Source organism: Rhipicephalus sanguineus, chromosome 2 (assembly GCF_013339695.2).
Source record: "Rhipicephalus sanguineus isolate Rsan-2018 chromosome 2, BIME_Rsan_1.4, whole genome shotgun sequence".
Lineage (NCBI taxonomy): Eukaryota > Metazoa > Arthropoda > Arachnida > Ixodida > Ixodidae > Rhipicephalus > Rhipicephalus sanguineus.
Window position 1 is genome coordinate 18,149,578 of NC_051177.1, and position 21,792 is coordinate 18,171,369.

General features: G+C 45.9%; 1 protein-coding gene across 2 annotated transcripts in view; it reads right to left on the reverse strand.

Annotated features, from left to right (window-relative positions):
• LOC119382471 (serine/arginine repetitive matrix protein 1) overlaps positions 1 to 15,706 on the reverse strand; it is a 71,590-nt gene extending 55,884 nt beyond the window's left edge. The window contains exons 1-2 of one of the 2 annotated variants that reach the window (XM_037650179.2): positions 15,157 to 15,706; positions 4,732 to 4,855 (exon numbers count right to left, since the gene is read on the reverse strand). In XM_037650179.2, coding sequence (XP_037506107.1) covers positions 4,732 to 4,855; positions 15,157 to 15,246 — 214 coding nt within the window. In that variant the 5' untranslated portion in view covers positions 15,247 to 15,706. The remainder of the gene's footprint in view (positions 1 to 4,731; positions 4,856 to 15,156) is intronic. The other variant, XM_037650178.2, reaches the window with a different exon arrangement.
• Positions 15,707 to 21,792: the final 6,086 nt, after the last annotated feature.

Below are 21,792 nucleotides of genomic sequence, written 5' to 3' on the forward strand. Positions count from 1 at the left end.
TAGTAACTTCAGGTAGTTTTAAGAAACAAAGGAAAACCAATACAGCTACAAAAGGTGACATTAAGAATGAAAACCCACCATCTGCAGCTGCGATTCGAACCCGGGCCTTTTGAGTGGGAAGCGGGCATTCTACTCCTGCACCATTTCGGCGGAGCCGCGCGCTTCTCTTAAACGACGACACATTGCAGACTACCGATTGCAGCGCTGCAAGCGGATTGACCCTGTATGGGCTTCACTTTTCGAAGCTCGTTCCGGGCACTCCCCTGTTCCAGTACACTCTAGCCGAGTCCTACGCTGCTTGCGTCGGCGTGGATTTCCGTATCGGCGTATTCATCGAAGTACGCTAGTATCGGAGGAATGTGAAGGCGTCGGTTCAGTTCTTGAAATGCTTTGATTTGCGCCGTTTCCCGCTTGAATGGAACGTCGGTCTTCGTGAGGTGCGTTAGCGCTCGGCTATTTGTGAAAATTCCTTGACGAAGCGTATGTAGTAGGCGCACGGCGTACGGCCTTCTTTTCGGTGGGTGGTGGGAAGGCAGTGATGGCAGCTGTTTTCCGCAGGTCTGGGCGAACACCATCCTTGCTGATCACGTGACCCAAAGACAAAAGCTCCTCATACACGAGGCGGCACTTTTCTGGCTTCAAGGTGAGTCCGGAGGTCTTGGTTGCTTGAAGTACAGCTTCAAGGCGCCGGATGTGTTCGTCGAAGTTCATGCAAGCACAACGACGTCGTCCAAGTATACGAGGCACGTCTGCCACTTCAAGCCGGCCAGTACTGCGTCCATAACGCGTTGAAGAGCCGCAAGTGCCGAGCAATGACCGAAGGGCGTGACCTTGAACTCGAACAGGCCGTCTGGTGTTATAACGGCAGTCTTTTCTCGGTCTCTAATAATAATATCTGGGGTTTAACGTCCCCAAACCACGATATGATTATGAGGGACGCCGTAGTGGAGGGCTCCGGAAATTTCGACCACCTGGGGTTCTTTAACGCGCACCTAAATCTAAGTACATGGATCTCAAACATTTTCGCCTCCATCGAAAATGCAGCCGTCGCTGCCGGGATTAGATCCTGCGACCTTCGGGTCAGCAGTCGAGCGCCATAACCACTAGCCCACCGTGGCGGGGTTTTCTCGGTCTCTCTCGTCGACTTCTATTTGCCAGTAGCGGGTCTTGTGGTCCATCGACGAAAAGTACTTCGCGTTGTCGAGTCGATCTATGGCGTCGTCTATTCGTGGGAGAGGGTATATGTCCTTCTTTGTCGACCTGTTTCTTAACGGCCTTGCGTTCTGTTATGATGCGATGTTTCGCGACTGGAGTTTGTCAAATTCTTGACGACGACGAGAAGCAGTCCTTGAATTGCAGGAGCAGGGCTTTAAGCTGGTCTTACTTGTGCTTCGGAAGGCTCGGGTTGACGTCGAAATCAGGTTGGGGACCTCGATCCGTCGAAGCAGGTTCGGCAGCATCGAAAAGGGCGAAAGCATTGCTGGCGTCCACGAATTCGCCGATGTAGGCGACCGTCGTACTAATGTTAAGGTGCCTATATTCGTGGCTGAAGTTTGTCAGCACTACCTCTGCTTTGTCATCACGCAGGTCGGCTATGCCTCTTACGACGCAAATGTGACGGTTCAGAAGCAGGTGCCGATCGCCCTCGATGACGCCTTCAAAGTCTGTGGGTTCTTTAGTGCCGACGAAAATGATGACTCTGGATAGAGGCGGAATGATGACGTGCTCTTCTATCACATTCAATGCAGGGTTTCCTGGCGTCGTGTGTGGCGGCAGCGCTTTGTCTGAGATTAGTGTTATCGACTCAGACCTCAGGTCGATGACAGCGCCGTGGTCACTTAGGAAGTCCATTCCAAGTATCACATCCGTGGAGGAATGTTGTAAGATTGCAAAGCTCGCAGGATAAGTCCGATTATTGATGGTGACTCTTGCGGTCCAGACTCCAGCCGGCGTTATTATATGGCCTCCAGCGGTCCGGATTTCTGGGCCTTGCCAAGCAGTCCTAACTTTATTCAACTTTGTGGCGAACGGTCACTGACGACGGAGTAGTCGGCTCCAGTGCCGACGAGAGCGGTGACGTTGTGCGCAGGCCTTTCAGTCTACGGCTGGTTCGACTGTCCGTGATGGTGTCGGCGTCTTCGCCACGAATTGGGCTGGGTTCACGGCTTGACGGGGGCGTCCGGAACATGAACGAACAGCACCTCCACCAGATGTCACGGGGTCGTGGCGTCGACGAAGGCAGCAGTAGGCGTGTCCAAGATGAAACTCTTTATTTGGCCGAACTTGTGGCCGGGAAATGGAAAGTCAAGCTATAGTAATACACACTGTACACTGATAGCGGCGAACATGGGCGTTGGCCATCGATAAAACTGATCATCGCTGGGGCCGTCTTTTATACATCACGCATCGAACTTTCCGGCCTTATCACTGGTGGTCGCGCAAGCTCTGGAATAATCTTGACTATTCGTGTCGTGTGCGCAATCTTAACAAAATGATCTACTACAATCGCGAAGCTTCTCAAACACTGTGGCGTGGTCTGCGTCGAGCGTTGCTAACCATCCTTGCGGGTCAAACCCGAATACATCAAAATAAAGCCAGAAGCGGGCGTGACAATATATTGACGCAGCAAGTTGTGAAAACGTATGGCAGCGTTGGAAGAGATAGCAGGATGCGTTGTCTACATTTTGCGAATCTGTTCTCGCAGGGGGCAAATAAATTAATTTTTCTCGTTTTGATCCCTTCAGCTTTCTTTTTCCTTTTATAGCACTGCACTGTCCTGATTAGCAGTGCAGTTTTATAAAACTGTACATTCGTGTGTCTGTGTTGTTTTGTAACCAACGTTTCAATCGCGAGCAGCCACAGCGTTCCCGTTTTTCTTATGGCGCATTATTCGTGATCGTGAATTTATATACGGTGAGGCGAGGGTGCTCGTACGGAAGCCACGGATAAACTCATTAGAGCTGTCCCATACCGGTTCGCGCTGCGATCGTTCGGACACTTTTCCCCCCTCGGAAACAATGGGATTCTAGGTTCGCCAGATGCGCACAGTTTCGTTAATGAAGCCGTTCGGAGTAAAGCGCGCCAGCGCACACCGCAACGCGAAGCAGATTACGAAACTGGGTCCGTTTCGTCAGCGAAGCTGGGGGAATGTGGGGATATGACGAGATGGTTCAGCGGAGTGCGCCGGCTGCGAAGCCCGCATGATTACCCCGCGTGCTCCTGAGTCGCCATTTCAATACCTCCCGCTGACTCACAGTTTCGCGGTTAAGGGCACGCGTGGGTTTTGTTTGAGAATGAAGTGTGGAAAGCTTGCGCTGTTTACTTGCGCATCCTGTGGAGGTCAGGAAAGAACGCCTTTCTGTAGAATTTTCATTCAGGCGCGTTATGTGCATTCGGAAATCTAACGCACAAAGGTGGCATCGGCAAACTATGTTTGGTCTGAATGGTGGTTCTCAAAATTTTTTTAAATGATGCGATCACCGTTTATGTCGAACATTCGCAGGGACAAAATGATAGTTAATAATGAGAACTAACAGACAATTATGCCAAGGAAAGCATAGGGGATGTTATTTGTAGTGTTAGGATATAAATGTGAAGAAAGTAAAGCGGACGAAAAGATAACTTGTCGCTGGCAGTTATGTTGTTCGTTATGATTGCCCCATAGGGCGTACTTGAAACCGTCACTATCTTAACCTTCGAAATCGTGATCTTTAAAAAGCATGAGACACAGCTATCTGTGATACGGTTTGGGAATACACCTACAATGATGTTTAATTTTTGTTATTGTTGGCGTTCCATTTGATGACGAGCGCTAATAACTTAGTCAGTCATGCCCAGAATGTCGAACCAAACCGATATTCTCGGAACGTGCTTGTAGCCGAACCGAATCCGAACCGAAATAAAATATCGGTTCGGAACAAAGCGTTTCAAATTACTAGGGACAAGTGAGTATTCTATTTCAATGTCACATAAAATGTCGCTAATACGAAGATCATTACATTACAACACGCAAGCGTATTTGGCTGATTTAGTTTCTATTGACAGGGTGCGTGTGTTTATGTGTCGTTTTCTTGCGGAAAAATTTGAAAACTGGCGAGGTCGCTCAGTGTTCTTCACAGGAAAAAAAATCTTTGGAGTAATGTATAATACGCAGTCTGTTGCAATGATTCGTTGCCGTCGTGCCGTCTTACGACGTATATATATATATATATATATATATATATATATATATATACTTCGTATTATCCCCACCCCCCCGTGGGTTCCTTACAATATCATTGCTTTTTAATCTCTAAATTAGCATTAAGCCCTTTTTATTTTGTTTGTTTCTTCTATTTGTCCGCTAAGTCTGTGTTACCAGGGGGCAAAAGCCGCCCTAGTACTCACTTCAATGGCACACTTAGCATTTTGATAGGTCCAGAAGCACGAATGCATTGAATTCACAAGCTTTAATCGGAATTCCTTGAAAACGTGCTTTTCTCGACAAACCGCTATGCCTGTGATGATTCCTTCTAAGCGACCTCTCAACCACGCATACAATGTGATTTGTTAAGAGGCTGCGCTTAACGTTCGGAAAACTGTGAGAGAGGCCGCGGTGGATGACTCCAAATTAATTTCGGTCATCTACGGTTGTTGTTTAACCTTCACCGTATGCACAGTAAACGAGCGCTCCACTCTCTCTCTCTCTCTCTCTCTCTCTCTCCTGCAAGTGCAGCATTACAACGGACTTACCGTAGCGCAGGCTAATGCCTTCGAATTCCCCACTGAGGGTGGTGTTGTGGAGGTTGCCCAACGATTCTGGAACCAAGAATGTCAGCAGCGTCCATCCAAAACTCCACACTTCAATGAACTCGCACTGTAAGCGAGATGAAGAGGTAAGAAAACATTTTCGAGTTGCTACAAGACCGGTATGACTATCACCTGTAGATAAAATTAGCGTAGCAGTTTACTCAAAAAGTCTTGATTCAAGTAGCACTGTATAGGCATAGAAATAGAATGAATGCGTGTAAAATGTGTTCGACATCGTTTTGCCTGGTGAAGGCTGTTTGACCGTAAGAACTACATGAGGAACAATGTAATACGCTCGCTATAAGCAGTCTCTTAGAGTCCCCGAACACGAAAACCGACCAGCATAGAGGACACGTTTTTCTAAAGCGAATGTTACAAGAGCGAAATAGGACAGCTTGATGCACGTAGTTCCAACATTATTTTCAAATGTCTTACATTATATTCAACCATAGTGTTCCCGTAGTTTACACAAGACTGCAACATGTAAACGTCTACTGGTGACGCCTGTCCTGACATTCTACGTAAGCTGACAGAGCGCCAAGCCACCTCATTTTTATTTCGTTATTCTGTATTGGCCTTCCTGCCACAAAACCCGCTTATTTCACTCTGAAGGGTGCTGATGAACTGAAGAATTTGTTTTGACGATACATGCGCAATAAAAAACCACAAAAAAAAAAACAGAAAGGAATCAAAGATAATGGGATGAGAAAGGAAGAATCGCTATTGCTTTTATGAAAATTCTGTGTGGCTGGCGAGAACAACGAATGGCAAGCTTCACGTGTTTCGAAGCGGAAGATACTTTCGCCGTGGATAAAGCTTTTATTCCCTGCCACCGATCACCGCACAATTGTAGCGCGCATCGATGAGCGTCGTCCCACTGAAAATTCTGAGTATCCATCATCGATGCTTGCAGCAACAAAAGAAGAAGGGAGAGGAAGGTTAGAAGGATATCGAGGGAATTTTGCAACCGAAGTGGAATCGACACGTCGACACTCAGCCTGGCGTACACTGAAAACCTGGTATTACCGTAGGCGGTACACGTGAGCTCGTCTCGATGTTTCACTCTGTAATCAAACTTAAGCGAGCGCTGCTGACAGCAGGAACGAAACGCCCTCGTAGTTTCCGCCCATGTTGTTGCTCAAGAATACAGTAGAACAATAAAAAAAAAGAAACTGTTATTTATATTCCTTCCGTTTGCGTTGTTTAGTTTTCGTCTTTTAACTACACTTTCTAGTTCCAAGGTTCAATGTTTCCATTGAAAGAAAAATGACCCTTTGAAAATTCAGGCAATTCAGGCAATCTACCTCTAGCCGCCTACGTCTGGGTACTCTCATGGTCACCTCTTCAACTTTGGTATAGAGCAAAATTGGTATAGGAGGGTATGGGTGTATGACGAACATGACTATCTGGTCATGACATGGATAACGTGAAAATCCTCTTGTGTACACCATGAGACCCAAATTTCCTCCAGTCACGCGTGGCACATACCCGTATCCCGTGGTATGGGGGCATGAGCCACAGGCTGCTTGGTTGGTCAAACTTCATTAATAGTCCTGAGAGACGCGACTAGCGCGCAGTGGGCTACTCCCACGTGATTCACAGTTTATCTCTCTAGGAACGGCGACAGCAGACTTAGTTTAAACACGAGAGCGTTAAGAAAAACCGACATCGGCGGCCTTGATCCGACAAATGCAAAGAATAAAAATCGGGCTCCCAGCAGGAATTGAACCCACGCATTATTCGTGGTAGTCGTGCATTCTGCCACAGAGCCACGCCAGGTCTATAAACTGGTTTGGAAAAACAGCCTATGCGAGCGTAATGTCGGTGCAACGTCAATTGTGGTTGCAGTGCTAGCTATCTAAATTTATAACAAGGTAATAAACATTTCATATATACTCCTATGATACAAGCGCCATGTCGAGTTAACGGCAATTGTGGCTCCAGTGTCGGCTCCGCTTTTATAACAGCGTAATAAACATTATACATTTACTTCTAGACTTGGCAAGCTATATTCAAGCGTTGCTCGACCACAGAAGAAAAAATTACACCATCTTCCGCTAAAGGGGACCTAGAGGCGATGCGAAGCCGGAGCACTTGCACGATCGCGTTCCGTTGGCGTTCGTTGCACTCTAAGAAAAAAAAGAGTATGCGTGACTCTTTTCGGAGAGTTCTGACTTGCCACGTATAGGACTCTCTTTAAATAGTCACGGTGACTCTCTTGGTGGGTCAGGGTCGGCTCGCTCTAGGAGAGTCCCCTGACCCTCTAGGAAGAGTGGAAAGACTCTCATCGGGAGGATCACGTTACCACTTATAGGGAGTCAGACTGACTCTTGCCGGTAACACTCCTACGGGGGTCAAGTGAGCCACACCGAAGCGTCAAGCGACTCCACAAGTATTTTAAGCTACTCCTTTGACCCTTGCTCTACTTTTGCGCGACTACTGTTGAAAATAGTGGAGTATTCATTTTAAGCAAGTGCAATAATACTTGCCGTTCTGCCCAGCGACTGCAAAAAAAAGAATAGTTCAATTTTAGCATTATTTTAATAAAACTCGTCAAAACAGCACATATTTTCTAGCAAAGTTATATAGAAAGCGCGAAAAGATGGTCAGTGATTTCCAATTAAGAAGTTAAGGTATTCCTCATTTACATGCTTGTATGAGTATAGCCAACTAAAATGTGTGACTGTGATGTGCACAGTGTCATATTGTGCTAAATAAACAGCAGAAATTGGCATCACGATTCCATATTTATTCTTATGATTAAGAATAAATCAAGAAGTGGTGACGGCTGGAGACATCAGACTTGTGGCTTGCTAGGTTGTCGCTCCTGTTCAGCGTGAGCACCATGAAAAACGGTATCTGAAAACAAGAACGTGATATTATGATGAGAATATGAAATTGCAGTAAAGGTTTGCAAAACCTACACAATAAGTGGTTCACACAGACATAATAAAGGCTAACAACAAAACAACAAATGCAAACAGGCATGGTCAGGAACCAAGTTTTTTGACGTAGAGAAGACATGTCATATGCTAGAATTACCGCACATAGCTCCACAATCACGCACACTCACTCGATTCTGTAATAAAGCCCAACGTCATCGCAGTGTATGCAAATCACGAAAACAGCAACAGAAACGAGGGAAGAGTGCACGGCCGCGGCCGCACCAACGCGCGCCGTCGAAAGTCTAGAGCTTTTTCACTTTACCGGTGAAGCTTGTCCAACTTGAATGACTACCGCGTACGTTCTGGAAGCACCGTACTATATCTGCACCTCAAACTACCGTCTTTAAGCCAACAAAAACCATTATATATAGTGCGTCTGAGCGTTCTGTACACAGGCATTTTTTTTTTCACGTTCCCACGCGCCGAAGCACGCTACACACTCAAGGTCGATGGAAATGTTATGAAGTAGACTAAAGTGCATCGCAAAACGACATCTTGCACATTCAGTAGCGCAGACACAACGTGCGATCAGCAAAAAATGACCCTTGATAATTGTTTGCATCGCTCACTATAAGGGAGCTTGCACAGCAACGCGCATAGCGGTGGCAACTCGTTACCTGACAGCTTTAGTTAGGCATCCGCAACAGCCCTGCGGACACAGGCTGCTGTTGGAAATGGCGGGCAGATAACTTCCGCAGAGCTGCTGCAGACGCCCAGCTAAAGCTGTATGATTAGTACCTACGAAAGCAGTACACTCACCGTTAACTGGCGCCCGTTGTTCCTGTCCGCAGCTCCAGGAATATTCCGTCCTCCAAGCGTCACCGCGTCACTTCGTGCACGGAGCCGGCGTCAACACCAACACCACCGAAGACGCGCATGAACAGACACACAACCCGCGCAACCAACATGACCAACACGCAACGCATTCCAATAGACGAGGAGACAGAGAGGAAAACAGAAGCGGCACGCCACCCCGGCGCCGTTGTGGCGCGTTGCCTCGCCTCCGTCGTCGAGCCAACGCGCCACAACGGCGCCAAAGGGCAGCGCGCGATATGTACGGCGTATACGGCGGCGCCGCCAATCGAAACGCGCTTCAGGAGAGTCCCGTGACTCCAGTCGAATTGCGAACTCTCTTTCTCTGCCTGTACCTTCCAAAAGGGGTCAAATGGACACCCGAAGAGAGTCACGCGGCCGTGACCCTCTTTTGACTCTTTTTTTTCTTAGAGTGTGGGCATTCTACCGACCTCGCGTCGTGGAACGCGAAGAGGGACGCTACGCGCGTCGTATCTTCCATCTAGCCTGGCCGTTAATTCTCACAGGGCGAGCGGGGAACGCGGTCGACAGGCGGGCGAGAGGGGGGCAGCGTAGGAGAGGAGAGAGAAGGGGAGGGGACGCGCATGCGCTCGAGCTCATCGCGGCGTTGCGCAGGAGAGAATTTCGGCATGTCTAGCCCGCATTTCAGAGGAAGAGTGGAAAGGGGGAGCGGAGAGGGGAAGTGGAAAGGGCGAGGGGAGAGGGTGAGGAGATAGGGAAAATGGAGAGGGGAAGGGAGAGGGGAAGTGGAGAGGGGTATGGGGAGGGGAGAGGGTGAGTGGAGAGGGAAAGGGGAGAGGGGTAGAGGACATGGGGAATGGTGGGGGGGAGTGGAGAGGAGGTGTGTGGAGAGGGTATGCGCATGCGCAGTAAGGGTGGTCACGCCGCACACCACCACCACCACCGGATTGAGCTCCGCCTTAAGATACTTCGCATCTAATAATATTCACATCATCGCACCGTAGCGTACACTTCGTTTCGATAAAACTGACGTCTGTGCTCTAACGTGAGTGCTGGCGTTGCGTCACACCATAAATTGCCCTTGAAACGCCATTGTATTCGACGTGCCTGGTAAGCCCATGATGTGCACACAACTATTCAATTTACAAAAAAACACGTCGATGTACCTTGTAACGCTATGCAGCATGGACAGTATACTCGCTGACCGCTTCGCAGGAAACCGATGCGTGGGATCTGCCGAATTTTTTTCTTTGAGACTACTACTCTGCTAATTCTTTATACGCCACATGTCGTATGTGTAGTACAGCCGTCAGGTATATGTAGTACTTCACGGCATCCTTTCATTCTTTTTTTAGCAACCTAACATTGCTTATATGATGGCTACATATCGGTGGTTAACTATTCCCTCATCGTAAATAAATTCATTGATCGACTAGCCTATCAGTAAAAGTGACCTTTAAGAGAGCAGTAGTTGCAATTACAAGAAGAGACAATGCGTGTATCGCTTATGCGTCTCTCTCTTCATAAACGTTTGCGGCTGTCACCTTTATGTGCCTCTGTTACATTGCAGCCAATGCTGTAGCATGTCGTACGGCCACAGCTTGATAACCATACCCGCTTTTCCATTCACGCCCTCTTTATTATTTGTAAGTGAAACCATGGTGGAGTTCTTTTGCACACATCACAGTCGCAAATGGCAGGCTCATCTGGCTTTTGCATCGCCGCTGCTTTCGACTTTTAGAATTGTTTTATCAAATTTGAACAATTCTTTGTACGAGCCACTGCGTTATAATATCGCAGATAACGATCTACTCGTGGCAACTGTGACATTTGTGCCCAAAAATGGCTTGCACATTGCTGCTTGTATATAAGGGTTAAACGCATTTTGTTACACCTAGTATTATAATATGGAAAAAAAAATTTGCCAGAAGATGCCAGCTGTAGACTCAGAAAAAAAAAACGATGGTCACAAGAGGAAAGCTAGAGTTATGGAAGTAACAAACTTTATTAAACGATTGGGCAAGCGAGGGTGTTCATGCAGTCTGGCGTTTGTAAGACTTTTATATGCCTACGTCATTTGACCATTTATAACCTTTCCCGTTGCGTTCACCTATTTGTACTTTTTTTTCGAGGTTATTTTCTGGCCCACTTTTTCGAACAATCTCATCGGGGCTCAACGTCGCGTGAAATTGCAAATGCTTAATAGTGGCGACGGCTTTCGAAGCGGTACAACGCGACTTCTAAGACGCGAAAACAGAAGGAGAGATAAAAATTTTTATGAAGCGCTAAAGAAAGCGATAAAAGGAAGCATTTTATGTGTGCTTTCAACGAGCCGTCACAATCTGCTCCTCGAACATGCCGTGTAAAAGATCGCCATATTGTACCTCGAAATTTTACTGCGAGGGAATAAGATGTTCTCGATGAAAATCGCTTCGTGCTTGCTGACTAATCTTCGTAACGCTGCTTCATTTGCAAGAGGGTGTGTCCAGATAAGATCGAACACGAGGTCCCGGTCACCATTCCCGATATTGATGAAATTTACTGCAGGTCTAGGCATTACACCCAGAACAATGGTTTCGCAGTTGGTTTTGCGAAAAAAAATTTGTTCGCCTGAAAAAAAAATATACAAATTTTGGCCGCAAAAAAACACTTTTCCGCCAATTTCGCGATTTCTGAATTTTGAGCGCACCTAGGGGAAAAACTGTGGATTTCTTCGTCACAATATTTATTCCCCTTAAAGAACAAGTGAAATACGATCTTATGAGTCTTTTATTTCCCTTGCTTGTCAAAGCACTTTTGAAGAAAAAAATCGCAAACCTGGCAAATCGCACAAAATACCTTTATTTCGGGAATTTATTGCTGCATGCAAGTTAAAGTGAGGATAATAAAACTCGGTACATATTAACTTTGATACTTTCGCTCTCTTTTAAAATAATTTGCTTGGTTTTATCGCGTTCTGTTTCACTTGATAACTGGGCTGAAACGTAAGTGATTTACCAAAAACGCCGAACTTTGAAAATGATTTTCTCAAAAAGGCCATTTTTAATTTTTTCTAAAATCCCTCTGATTGAAGTCAAGCACGTCATCCATAATTCTGCAGAAAAAGACGTTGCATTATTTTGGTTGCTAACAAGTTATAGTGCGTCGAATGTGACCATACCAGCCTAGCGGCTGCGTCGTTCGTTATGTGCTGAAACTCGGATATAAGTTGCTAAAAATACTTGTACGTGACTTAATCACAAATCAGTAGCTCCACACCAACAAATGCGCAGCCAGGTGTCATGGTTCAGCAAGCTTTGTCTTGCGATGAGCCGCTTGAGAAGCCCGCAGCAGCGGCCGCTCGATGCTGCGGGCACTCACATTACATGAGTGCCACTTCGACTGCGGATGAGCCCCGCTTGCGCGCCAAACTACGCTCAGAGGACAAACGAGAGAAGGAATGCATCACTGTGAAAGTTGAAGGCCGTTAAGTGCCAACAAATGTCATAATATGCAACGAAAACTCTGCCGGCAATTTCCCAGTGAGCGCCTTCATTACAGCACGCATGTATTTTTTTCCCTGCTGTTATGCGCGAAGCCGCAAAATATCGTGTAAACGCTCGACTTGCGTTGGATATTCTATCTGTGGACGCACAACAATACAGCATTGTAAAAGCGGTTCTTTAATGAAGCAATGGACTTGGACACACTTCTTTTCACAGCCGGCTGACAAGTGTTCTGGCACGAGATGAACAACTGCAGTTTGAGTTGTTCGACCATCGGAAGCACGTATGACAGTTTTCTTTAGATGTCAATGGCTTTCTTTTGTGTCATATGTTGCTCATAGAATGAAACTAATTATCTTTAGGCCATCAGAAGAGAGAAAGCAACACATGAGCGCACTACTGGAGGCGCTCACTGGGAAATTGCCGGCAGAGTTTTCGTTGCATACTATGACATTTGTTAGCACTTAACAGCCTTTAACTTTCACAGTGATGCATTACTTCTCTCGTTCGTCCTCTGAGCGTAGTTTGGCGCGCAAGCGGAGCTTATCCGCATTCGAAGCGGCACTCATGTAAAGTGAGCGCCCGCAGCATCGAACGGCCGCTGCGGCGCGGGTGTGTCAAGCGGCTGATCGCAAGACTAAGCTTGCTGAACCATGACACCTGGCTGCGCATTTGTTGGCGTGGAGCTGCTGATTTGTGATTAAGTCACGTACAAGTATTTTTAGCAACTTATATCCGAGTTCCACCACATAACGAACGACGCGGCCGCTAGGCTGCCATGGTCACATTTGACGCACTATAACTTGTTAGCAACCAAAATAATGCAACGTTTTTTTCTGCAGAATTGTAGATGACGTCCTTGACTTCAATCAGAGAGATTTAAAAAAAATTAAAAATGGCCTTTTTGAGAAAATCATTTTCAAAGTTCGACGTTTTTGGTAAATCACTTACGTTTCAGCCCACTTATCAAGTGAAACAGAAGGCGATAAAACCAAGCAAATTATTTTAAAAGAGAGCGAAAGTATCAAAGTTAATATGTACCGAGTTTTATTATCCTCACTTTAACTTGTATGCAGCAATAAATTCCCGAAATAAAGGTATTTTGTGCGATTTGCCAAGTTTGTGATTTTTTTCTTCAAAAGTGCTTCGACAAGCAAGGGAAATAAAAGACTCATAAGATTGTATTTCACTTGTTCTTTAAGGGGAATAAATATTGTGACGAAGAAGTGCACCGTTTTTTCCCTAGGTACGCTCAAAATTAAGAAATCGCAAAATTTGCGGAAAAGTGTTTTTTGCGGCCAAAATTTGTATATTTTTTTTCAGGCGAAAAAAATTTTTCTTCGCAATACTAACTGCGAAACCATTGTTCTGGGTGTAATGCCTAGACCTACAGTAAATTTCATCAAAATCGGGAATGGTGACCGGGACCTCGTGTTCGATCTTATCTGGACACACCCAAGAAATGAAAAGACGTTTCTTTAACGTCTCAGCACCGAGGGCTCTTGAAATCACCCGATAGCCCCGTCTTCGTGGGCGCTCTTTTTCTCGAAGCAGACACAAAAACAAATATCTAGCATCACTGTTATCTTTTGGAATACAGTCTTATTATACATATCTTCATATTTATTTTGATTTAACAAATTAACTAAACAAGGAAGACTAATTATTTATCATTTCTGGTTCAGCGTGATTGCTGTCTACAGCAAATGCATATGTCTTTCACTACGCCGTCTTCGACAAAGCATGGCTATTTTATGTGCCGAATGATCAGCTCGCATTTCACTAGAGGATTTTACGATACCTTTGTTGTGGACAGCAGTCACGCTGAACCAGAAACGACAGATAGTTAGTCTTACTTGTTTAGTTAGTTTGTTAAATAGAAATGTATATTAGAATAGAAAAGCATCACTGATGTTGCGGTACGCACAGTGAAGTGTCCAGCTACGGACGCTACACTGAGGATCAGTATCTGATAATGAACCACGAAACGTTAACACAACTAGAACTAAAAACCTACAACTATATTAAAATCTAGAAATAGTTGCAGGGGAAGAGGGAGTTCCATTGCTATTGTTGCGAGTGCATGTTCAGTAGACGGAGAAATCAAGAAAATTTTTTTTTCGCGCTCCTTGGTGTAAACATAATCCGTATCAGCGTGTGTGAACTTTGTGTCGACTTTACATTGCTACGTTACCTGCCTTTTTGTATCTGTGTTCGTTTGTGCATGGCATGCCTTTTGAGTGTTTTATTTGTACTACTTGAGTTTGCGGTCGATTTTGTGTCATCTTTTTTTTTTTCATATCTGCGATCTCAAGATGCCGGGGTCACCTACATATCATATATAAAGATATCATTATAAACGAGTGAAATGGCACCATGAACTGAGTGAATTGTCCAGAGTTTATGCTTAACTTCGCTGCTGTGGATTCAGAACTGAATTACTTCGTCTTTTAATGCAAAATTTTCAGAAAGCATCCGAAGCAATAAGAACTAATGATTGTGGGAAGAGTGAAGCCGACGGCTGACATATGATGTTATCAAAATCAGCCATATATAGCGCAATAATCCTATAAGGTGTGTCGTTTTATATTGCTTCATAACGAAAGAAAAATATATGAAATGAGAAAGTTTTATTTCTACACAGAAGTAGAAATAACGACGCCTAAACGACGACGCCTAACTAAACGTTGAGTAACGTGTAATGGGACGCGCAGTAACTGAGCAACAAAGCCCAGCAATTCCTAAATGCTTGTTTTTCTAAGTGAGGTAATTGGGCGGCTATCTGTGAACACTAGTCAATTGGTGCGCAGACAATCTAGGCCCACTTGAAAGTATGAAAGAAGCATGACCAACTCAAAGCATTCAATCCAATATTATTTACCCCACTAAAGCGAGAGATAGCATAAAAAAATGAGAAAAATCATGTCTAATTACTCTGCTCGTAATGGAACCGTTGACATTGCATTGCGAGTCAAAGTGATTTACAGTGTTATGGGTATGTAAGGCCTGCATACGAATACGCGTTTGTTGCTGACATCACGCGAATTTCCGAAATGCCACAGCGCTCATTTCTGCAGCACTAACTTGATCAATATTAACAGTTTGACAACATAGCACAACAGTTATAAAAGGCTGCGTGGTCAAGGAGTCTCAGGTGTACTTACAATTGCCACCACAGCAGCAATGGTGGCGGCAGCCTTGTAAGGGCTGTTACCCTTGCGTCTTTCTTCTTCAATCCTTGTTAAGTTATCCATTCCAGCGCAGTTGTGCTCGTTGATTAGCGCGTAGTCTTGTAAGCGCGTAGTCTTGTAACCGCGTAGCGCGTAGTCTTGTAACACAACACGACGACCTCAGCACAGACGTCTTCACGAGTGCCCCCACTGACCAAGCGGCAACGAGTGCCGAAATTTCCAGGTTTCTGAATACGGCGAACACGGGTTTCGGTAGCCGAGGCTTGTTCGGGAGGTTGTGGGCGCAGACCCGACAGGGAAGAGGTGGTGTCCCGAGTGGCCCGCAAACGAGAACGCCCGCGTACAGTCCACTTGTTGAAGGATTTTTTCACTACACGTCAATGTTGTCACTGCATTCCAAGATTGCAAGAGAGCGCGTCCACAGCCGAGTCACACCTAGCACTCTTGAAGAGCCATTCAGGCGCACCCCTGTGCGCGTCTCGGACAGCGTTAGCGCGTCGGCCGCAGCGATAAGGGCAGGCACATCAGGAGTAACCTCCTCCCGCGCGCTACGCACTTCTCGCTTCGTATAGATATCCGCATGCCTGCGAGCACGTTCGTTATCGAGAGAAGCTGCTGATAAGATAAGCCGCTTCCATAGAACAAAATGGTCGAGTGCATCTGGGGGCTTTGTGGACGCTACATGTGCAGGACATAGCGTGGAGGTCGTCACACATTTGTTGGCCTGGGATTGAAAGGCGCACACACGTATCTGTGGCGCTGATAGAGGCGCCTATCGGCGCCCCGTCGCTGCTAAAAGTTCGAGGTTGACAATGCTTCATGGGCTGCAAAACTGCCGCCAGGAGTGCCTCTGACGCAAATCAGGAGCATTGAATATAATGCAGCCCGTGCATTCGCATCGTGATCGTGTTAGTTAGCTTTCCTGGTATCAGATGCTTATATATATATACCAGGTTATTCAAAAAGTAACGCCCGTTGCCCATATTAACGCGATAGCGTTAAAGAGCTCGTATCACAGAAATTCCGCCGTCGGCGTCGGCACCGTTGGTTGTGAGCGAAAAATCCTCATCTTGTCCGTGACCGAAAAATCGAAAAAGCTGCAAATAAAGTAAATAATAAAAATATTGGGCCCGGGTGAGAATCGAACCCAGGCCGTCTGCGTGGCATGCAGGTGTTCTACCACACAGCCACGCCTCTGCTTGGAGCTGCACTGAAAGTAACTTTGATGCTTCACAAACATACGCGTCCTGTACACAGGTGTCACAGTACGAGATCTAATATCGCAGCAATATTGCGTGGTACAAGCGTAACATTGCCATCGGGCGTCACACCATGTCATTATCATAACGACTTTGTGGTTTAAAGACAGCCACCCATTACGGAAGGCACATTACTGCGCGTATTCTTTTAAGACCACGTAGTGGGTGCATCGCAACTTCGAAAAAGTTTCTCACGCATAATTGCCCCTGGTTTAAAGTATGCTACCCATTACATAAGGCACACATCTTAGTGCGCGCATTCTGTTAAACACTCGTAGTGTTCGAACTGCGCACTAGGGGCAGGATATCCCTATCGCGTTCAACTCTTAAAGGCGAAGCTTAAGCGTCCCCTCAATTTTTTTTAAATATTTACACGTCAGAATGAAGATTTATTTGTGGAGCGCAATCTGTTAATTCTTCGCGAACGTACTGAACTTATTGTTCTGGCTCGGCAGTCATGTACTTGTCGGGGAATGCAAACGACAATGTCTGCGAACAATGTCTGCCTGTTGTGAAGTGCGAGCTGTAATTCGATTTTTGCATGCAAAAGGATCATAAGCTTCTCAAATTTATGGGGAGAGAGAGAGATAAGAAGAGGAAAGGCAGGGAGGTTAACCAAGCTTTGGCTCGGTTGGCTACCCTACACTTGGGGGGGGGGGAATAATAGAAAGGAAAGGGTAGAGAAGAAAGAAGAGTAAGAAAGAGATGGATGAACAGCGTGAAACTAATAGAGTTGTGTCTAGCTTATGCGCCTAAAGTGATGAAAGAAGGAAAGGTCAGAAAATGGCGTCAGGACTTCACAAATGGCAACACAAATGTGCACGACGAAGAGCGGAGTGGCAGGTCCAGAATACAGACCAATGAAACTGTCCAACAAGTGGGCCGGGAATGGCGATTAGATGGACGACGGACAGTTAGAGGTCTGTCGGATGAATTTCCTCTTGTAGGCCACACTATACAATTTGCACGATTGTACTAGCCTTACATTAGTGTACTTACATGACTGTAATTTGCACGATTCTACTAGCATTACATGACACGTAGACAGGACTAGCGCCCGTCCTGTCTAGTGACTACTTGTCTTTTTCTCTTGTGTTTGTTCCGCTGCGCTTGCTAAGATGCACAAGTTGCACGATTGTAACTGAACAGCTCGGATATCACAAAGAGCGTGCAAGGTGGGTACCAAAAATGCTTACCGACCAACTCAAACAGCAAAGAATTCCCAGGCGGCGAACTTCAAGGCAGGGGGACTAAAGAAACTGGTACAGCAGTATGAAAAGGGCTTGGAAGTTAACAGCGAATATGCAGAAAATTGAAGTAGGTTTTTACTAAACTAATTCCACCAATAAATTTTTTTACAAAGGAATATTTATTTTGTGGGATCGAGCGGTATATATATATATATATATATATATATATATATATATATATATATATATATATATATATATATATATATATATATATGTATATGTATATGCTGATGATGACATATATAGTATGATATAGGCTGACGGACGATCCAGCGGCTACGGCGAAAGCATGAAGAAAACTGAGCATGTGCTAAATTAGGTAAATGAAGTTTTGTGCTACATTCGCGAACGAATTGTATGGCGAACGGCACTCACTTACTCTACTCGCTGGCAATGATTGACAGGTTAGGATAACTCTGTTTAACTAGAGAGTTAATGGCCCAAAAATCTACATTGAACTTTTATATAACTTCTCCTTGCAAGACCACAATACGAGGAGATCACTGAGCAAGACCTTGATAATACTGTGTTCGTGTTTGTCTATCTGAGCAAATACTAAAATCGGAATAACACAGCCAACAGGTGAGGCTATTCTGCCGAATGACGCTTGCCCCGTTTTTTCTCTCTCACGTGCTCTTGCGGGCTGCATGATTCTCGTTTTGTTGTCTGTGTGTGAGTTTTTTTTGTATTCTCATTATTAGATGCCCATCTGTGCATTATGTGTGAAACAATATAAGATATAATATATAATACCAAATATTTTGTACGTTACAAATCTTACCGATGTTCCATTTAGCCTTGGCCGCCTCTATTTTGTTTAGATATATCTAGACGATCGAGGTTGTCTTGGAACGCGGCATTTGGTCATTGATCAAAACGCTTTGTTCTTAACAGGCACGGGCCCTTTGCCCCTGACTCAACTTGACTTCAGACGTTAAGTGAGGGGCGAAGTTGCTGCTTGAACGTAAAGCTGCGGTAAATTACAACACACCCCAAAAAAATGAAATAATGCCCGTACTGGTACCTTTGTGTGTAGATGTTTGTCGGTTTTATAACGCGATACGCCGTCGTAAACAGACAAATATCAATCTGTCCTGTTTGTAATGTTCGTCCTCGTTCGCAGGACAAAAGAAAGCTTGAGTGAATGAAGAAATAAACTTCAGTTAAAACTGGTTGGGCAGTTTTTCTTGAAGAAAGAAAATAACGAGAAAGTCAAGGGGCTTTAACGCAAAAAAGAAGAAGAAAGAAACACCAAAAATTACACATCATCTCCCCCTACGGGCAACCATGGTGGGATGCGAAAGCATCGCGGGGGTGCGCACCGAGTTTCCGTTTCTCTTATGTGACTTATAAGACGGTGGTTGTCAGGGCGTATGAATTACCGCTTGCCGACGCTGACGTTTACGTTCGGCTTCCCGAGCCTTCCTCTGCTCCGCGGCGGTGGCGCTGCCGCTGCAACTAGCGCCGACGTTGACGTTGTTCATGGAGTTTCGCACACCGTTGCACAGAGAGAGAATGACGGAAGCACAGCGAACGCGCGCTCTCGCAGCCTCGCAGCTTTGAGATTCGCTTGCCGGCGTTGCCGTTTACGTTCAGCTTCGCGAGCGTTCATAGCGCCGTTGCAAAGGAGAGTGCAACGGGAGCGAGAGCGCGCCGCATTATATACGAGCGCACAGCTGTGACGCAGAGAGAGAAACGGGAGAGGAGAATCGAAGCGGAGGCGGCACTCACGCCACCTTCTCCACCCCACCTCCTCGCGCTCCCGCGAGGAGAGGGGGAGAGTTGGCGCATGCGCAGTATGGATGCGGACGCCGCAGAACGGACACCGCCCCGAGCATAAGATGCTTTCGCATCTAAAAACTTACTGGTCTGATAGTGGCACTCCCGCTGACTGTGTTGGTAAACTTGTGAATAACTGTGAGCCATCTTTTTCTTCGCAGTCGAAGTATTGATCTTTGCCCCCACCCCTTTGAAAGCTTCCTGCGCCTAAGACGGTTTTACGCTGCCTCCAGGATAAGAAGCATTGCAAGCTTTCTGCACCTCACCTGGTATTGACAGCCTTTGACCATGCGATGATTTCGTGCGATGACGTCATCAAGCCATAATCTCTGATCACGTGACTTTTTGCGTCGTTCGTGCTCACGGCGACGGTCACTCTTCTCGTTTGGTGAGGCATGCAAGGCTTTGGCCTTGAAATGTAACCCTTCATTCTCAAACTACAACCATCAATTTCCTACCAGTTCGCCGGAGCGTTTGTACTACTAGAGGAATCTTGCAGTTACCTAGCTGGGTCATAGCAAAGGAATTCGGCAGCATGAACAGGACAAGGACGAGAAGAGACACGTGCCAAAACAGGACGAGCGCTGACTTTCAGCTGAATGTTTAATCACAAAAATGGCATAAATACGTCTGTACGAAAGAAGGGGAATTGTGCGAGGGGCTCGTTTTCTGTATTATACTTTGAATTACGTGGCTTCGGATTCCACCGACAGAAAGGGTGATTTTTTGTCCATTTTATTTCCTTTCAATTTGAGTGAGAATCATTACACTACAGTTAAGAAACCGCAAGTAATGTCCCCTACGCTTTCCTTGGCCTAATTGTCTGTCGGTTTCATTAGTTGTGTATAATAAATATGCGTGGTCACATAATCGAAAAGTAAAACGAAATCTGTCAAGGAATAAAAAAAATATGACTGATTCCTCCTTCATAGGAATCGGTATAACACGCAAGTGAAACGTGTCGTCACAGAAGTAGTTTATTGTTTATAGTGCATTGGTATATGAGAGCTTGTACAATGTCTACTGTTCTTTGGAACAGTATAGCATCGCTTGATATGGACGCATCGCACTCACATTGACGCCTAGTGGCATATCTCCGTACCGACGACAAACGCCCATGACATTGATTTAACCCTTGCGGTAGCTGAAATTCTTAACATATACGTGGACACCGCATATGGTGAATCCCGCGCAAACATGGCATCAACAAGCACACAATAAACACTGATACTCGATATACACTCCTTCAAAGCATCGTGACATGCGAAGAGAAACGCTACGCGCGTCGTGTCTTCCCTCTAGCCTGGCCGTTACTTCTCACAGGGCGAGCGGGGAACGCTGTGCGACAGCCAGGCTATGGCCACCGTAGGCAGGCGAGCGTCGGAGAGCTATTTGTCGATATGGATGGATGCTATGAACGATGCTTGCGCTAAAGCCGCCACCTCACGGTGTGTTAAAGCGTTGACGAAAATTGAACTTCTATTGGAAACGCGCCGAATGGGAGGGTCGTTGCAAGGGCGCGCTTTTTTTGTTCGTTTTTTCGAGCCTGGTGGCACAGATGTCACCACCCCGTTATAAAGGGGAAGGTCATAGCATCCATCCATCCAAGAACACTGTGAGAGGCAAAGGCGCGTTCATGTCACCTCCGTAATGTGTTTGGCGGTAGCTCAGTGGGCTAAACGCCTGCCAGCCATTGTCGCGGACCAAGAGGTCATGGGTTCGATTCCCGTCAACGGAACTTTTTCTTTGCTATCTGATGGCGTTCATTTTGCTGACGTACTTCCGTGACGGAAATACGTCATGAAAGTCTTGGTGGACCCCGGCATAAAACACTTTCGTGTTAAAAAAATTGAGGGGTTCGAAGTAGAACAGTCGTTCTTCGGATGAGCGAGCGCCTTCCTCATGCGGCGCTATCTTCGGCACTTCGTTGCTGCTGCACTGGCTGGGATAGTTGCTTGATAACAGCGCTGCTCATACTCACCCCGCAGCGCAATCGAAACAATGATATCACACTGGGCGTCACCAAAGGGCGCGAGCATTGCCCTCATTGACTCTTCTGTTTCGGTTTCCCGCGTAATATTAGAAGGAATTCATCACTCCGCAGAAATTTGCATCGTTGTCCTTTTGTAAGTGTACATGCTGAAGTTCTGTTTCCGAAGCAGTTTCTGCAAAGCGGTATTATGTTGACTTCCCAGAGAACAGCCTAAAAACTAAAAAGGAAACTATAATAGCCTAGTTCATCTAAGGTGTTACGCGCGTGCATTCCCTGTGGAGAGTGCCGTCGCCACGCGCACTATAGGCTCGTTTACACATGCGAC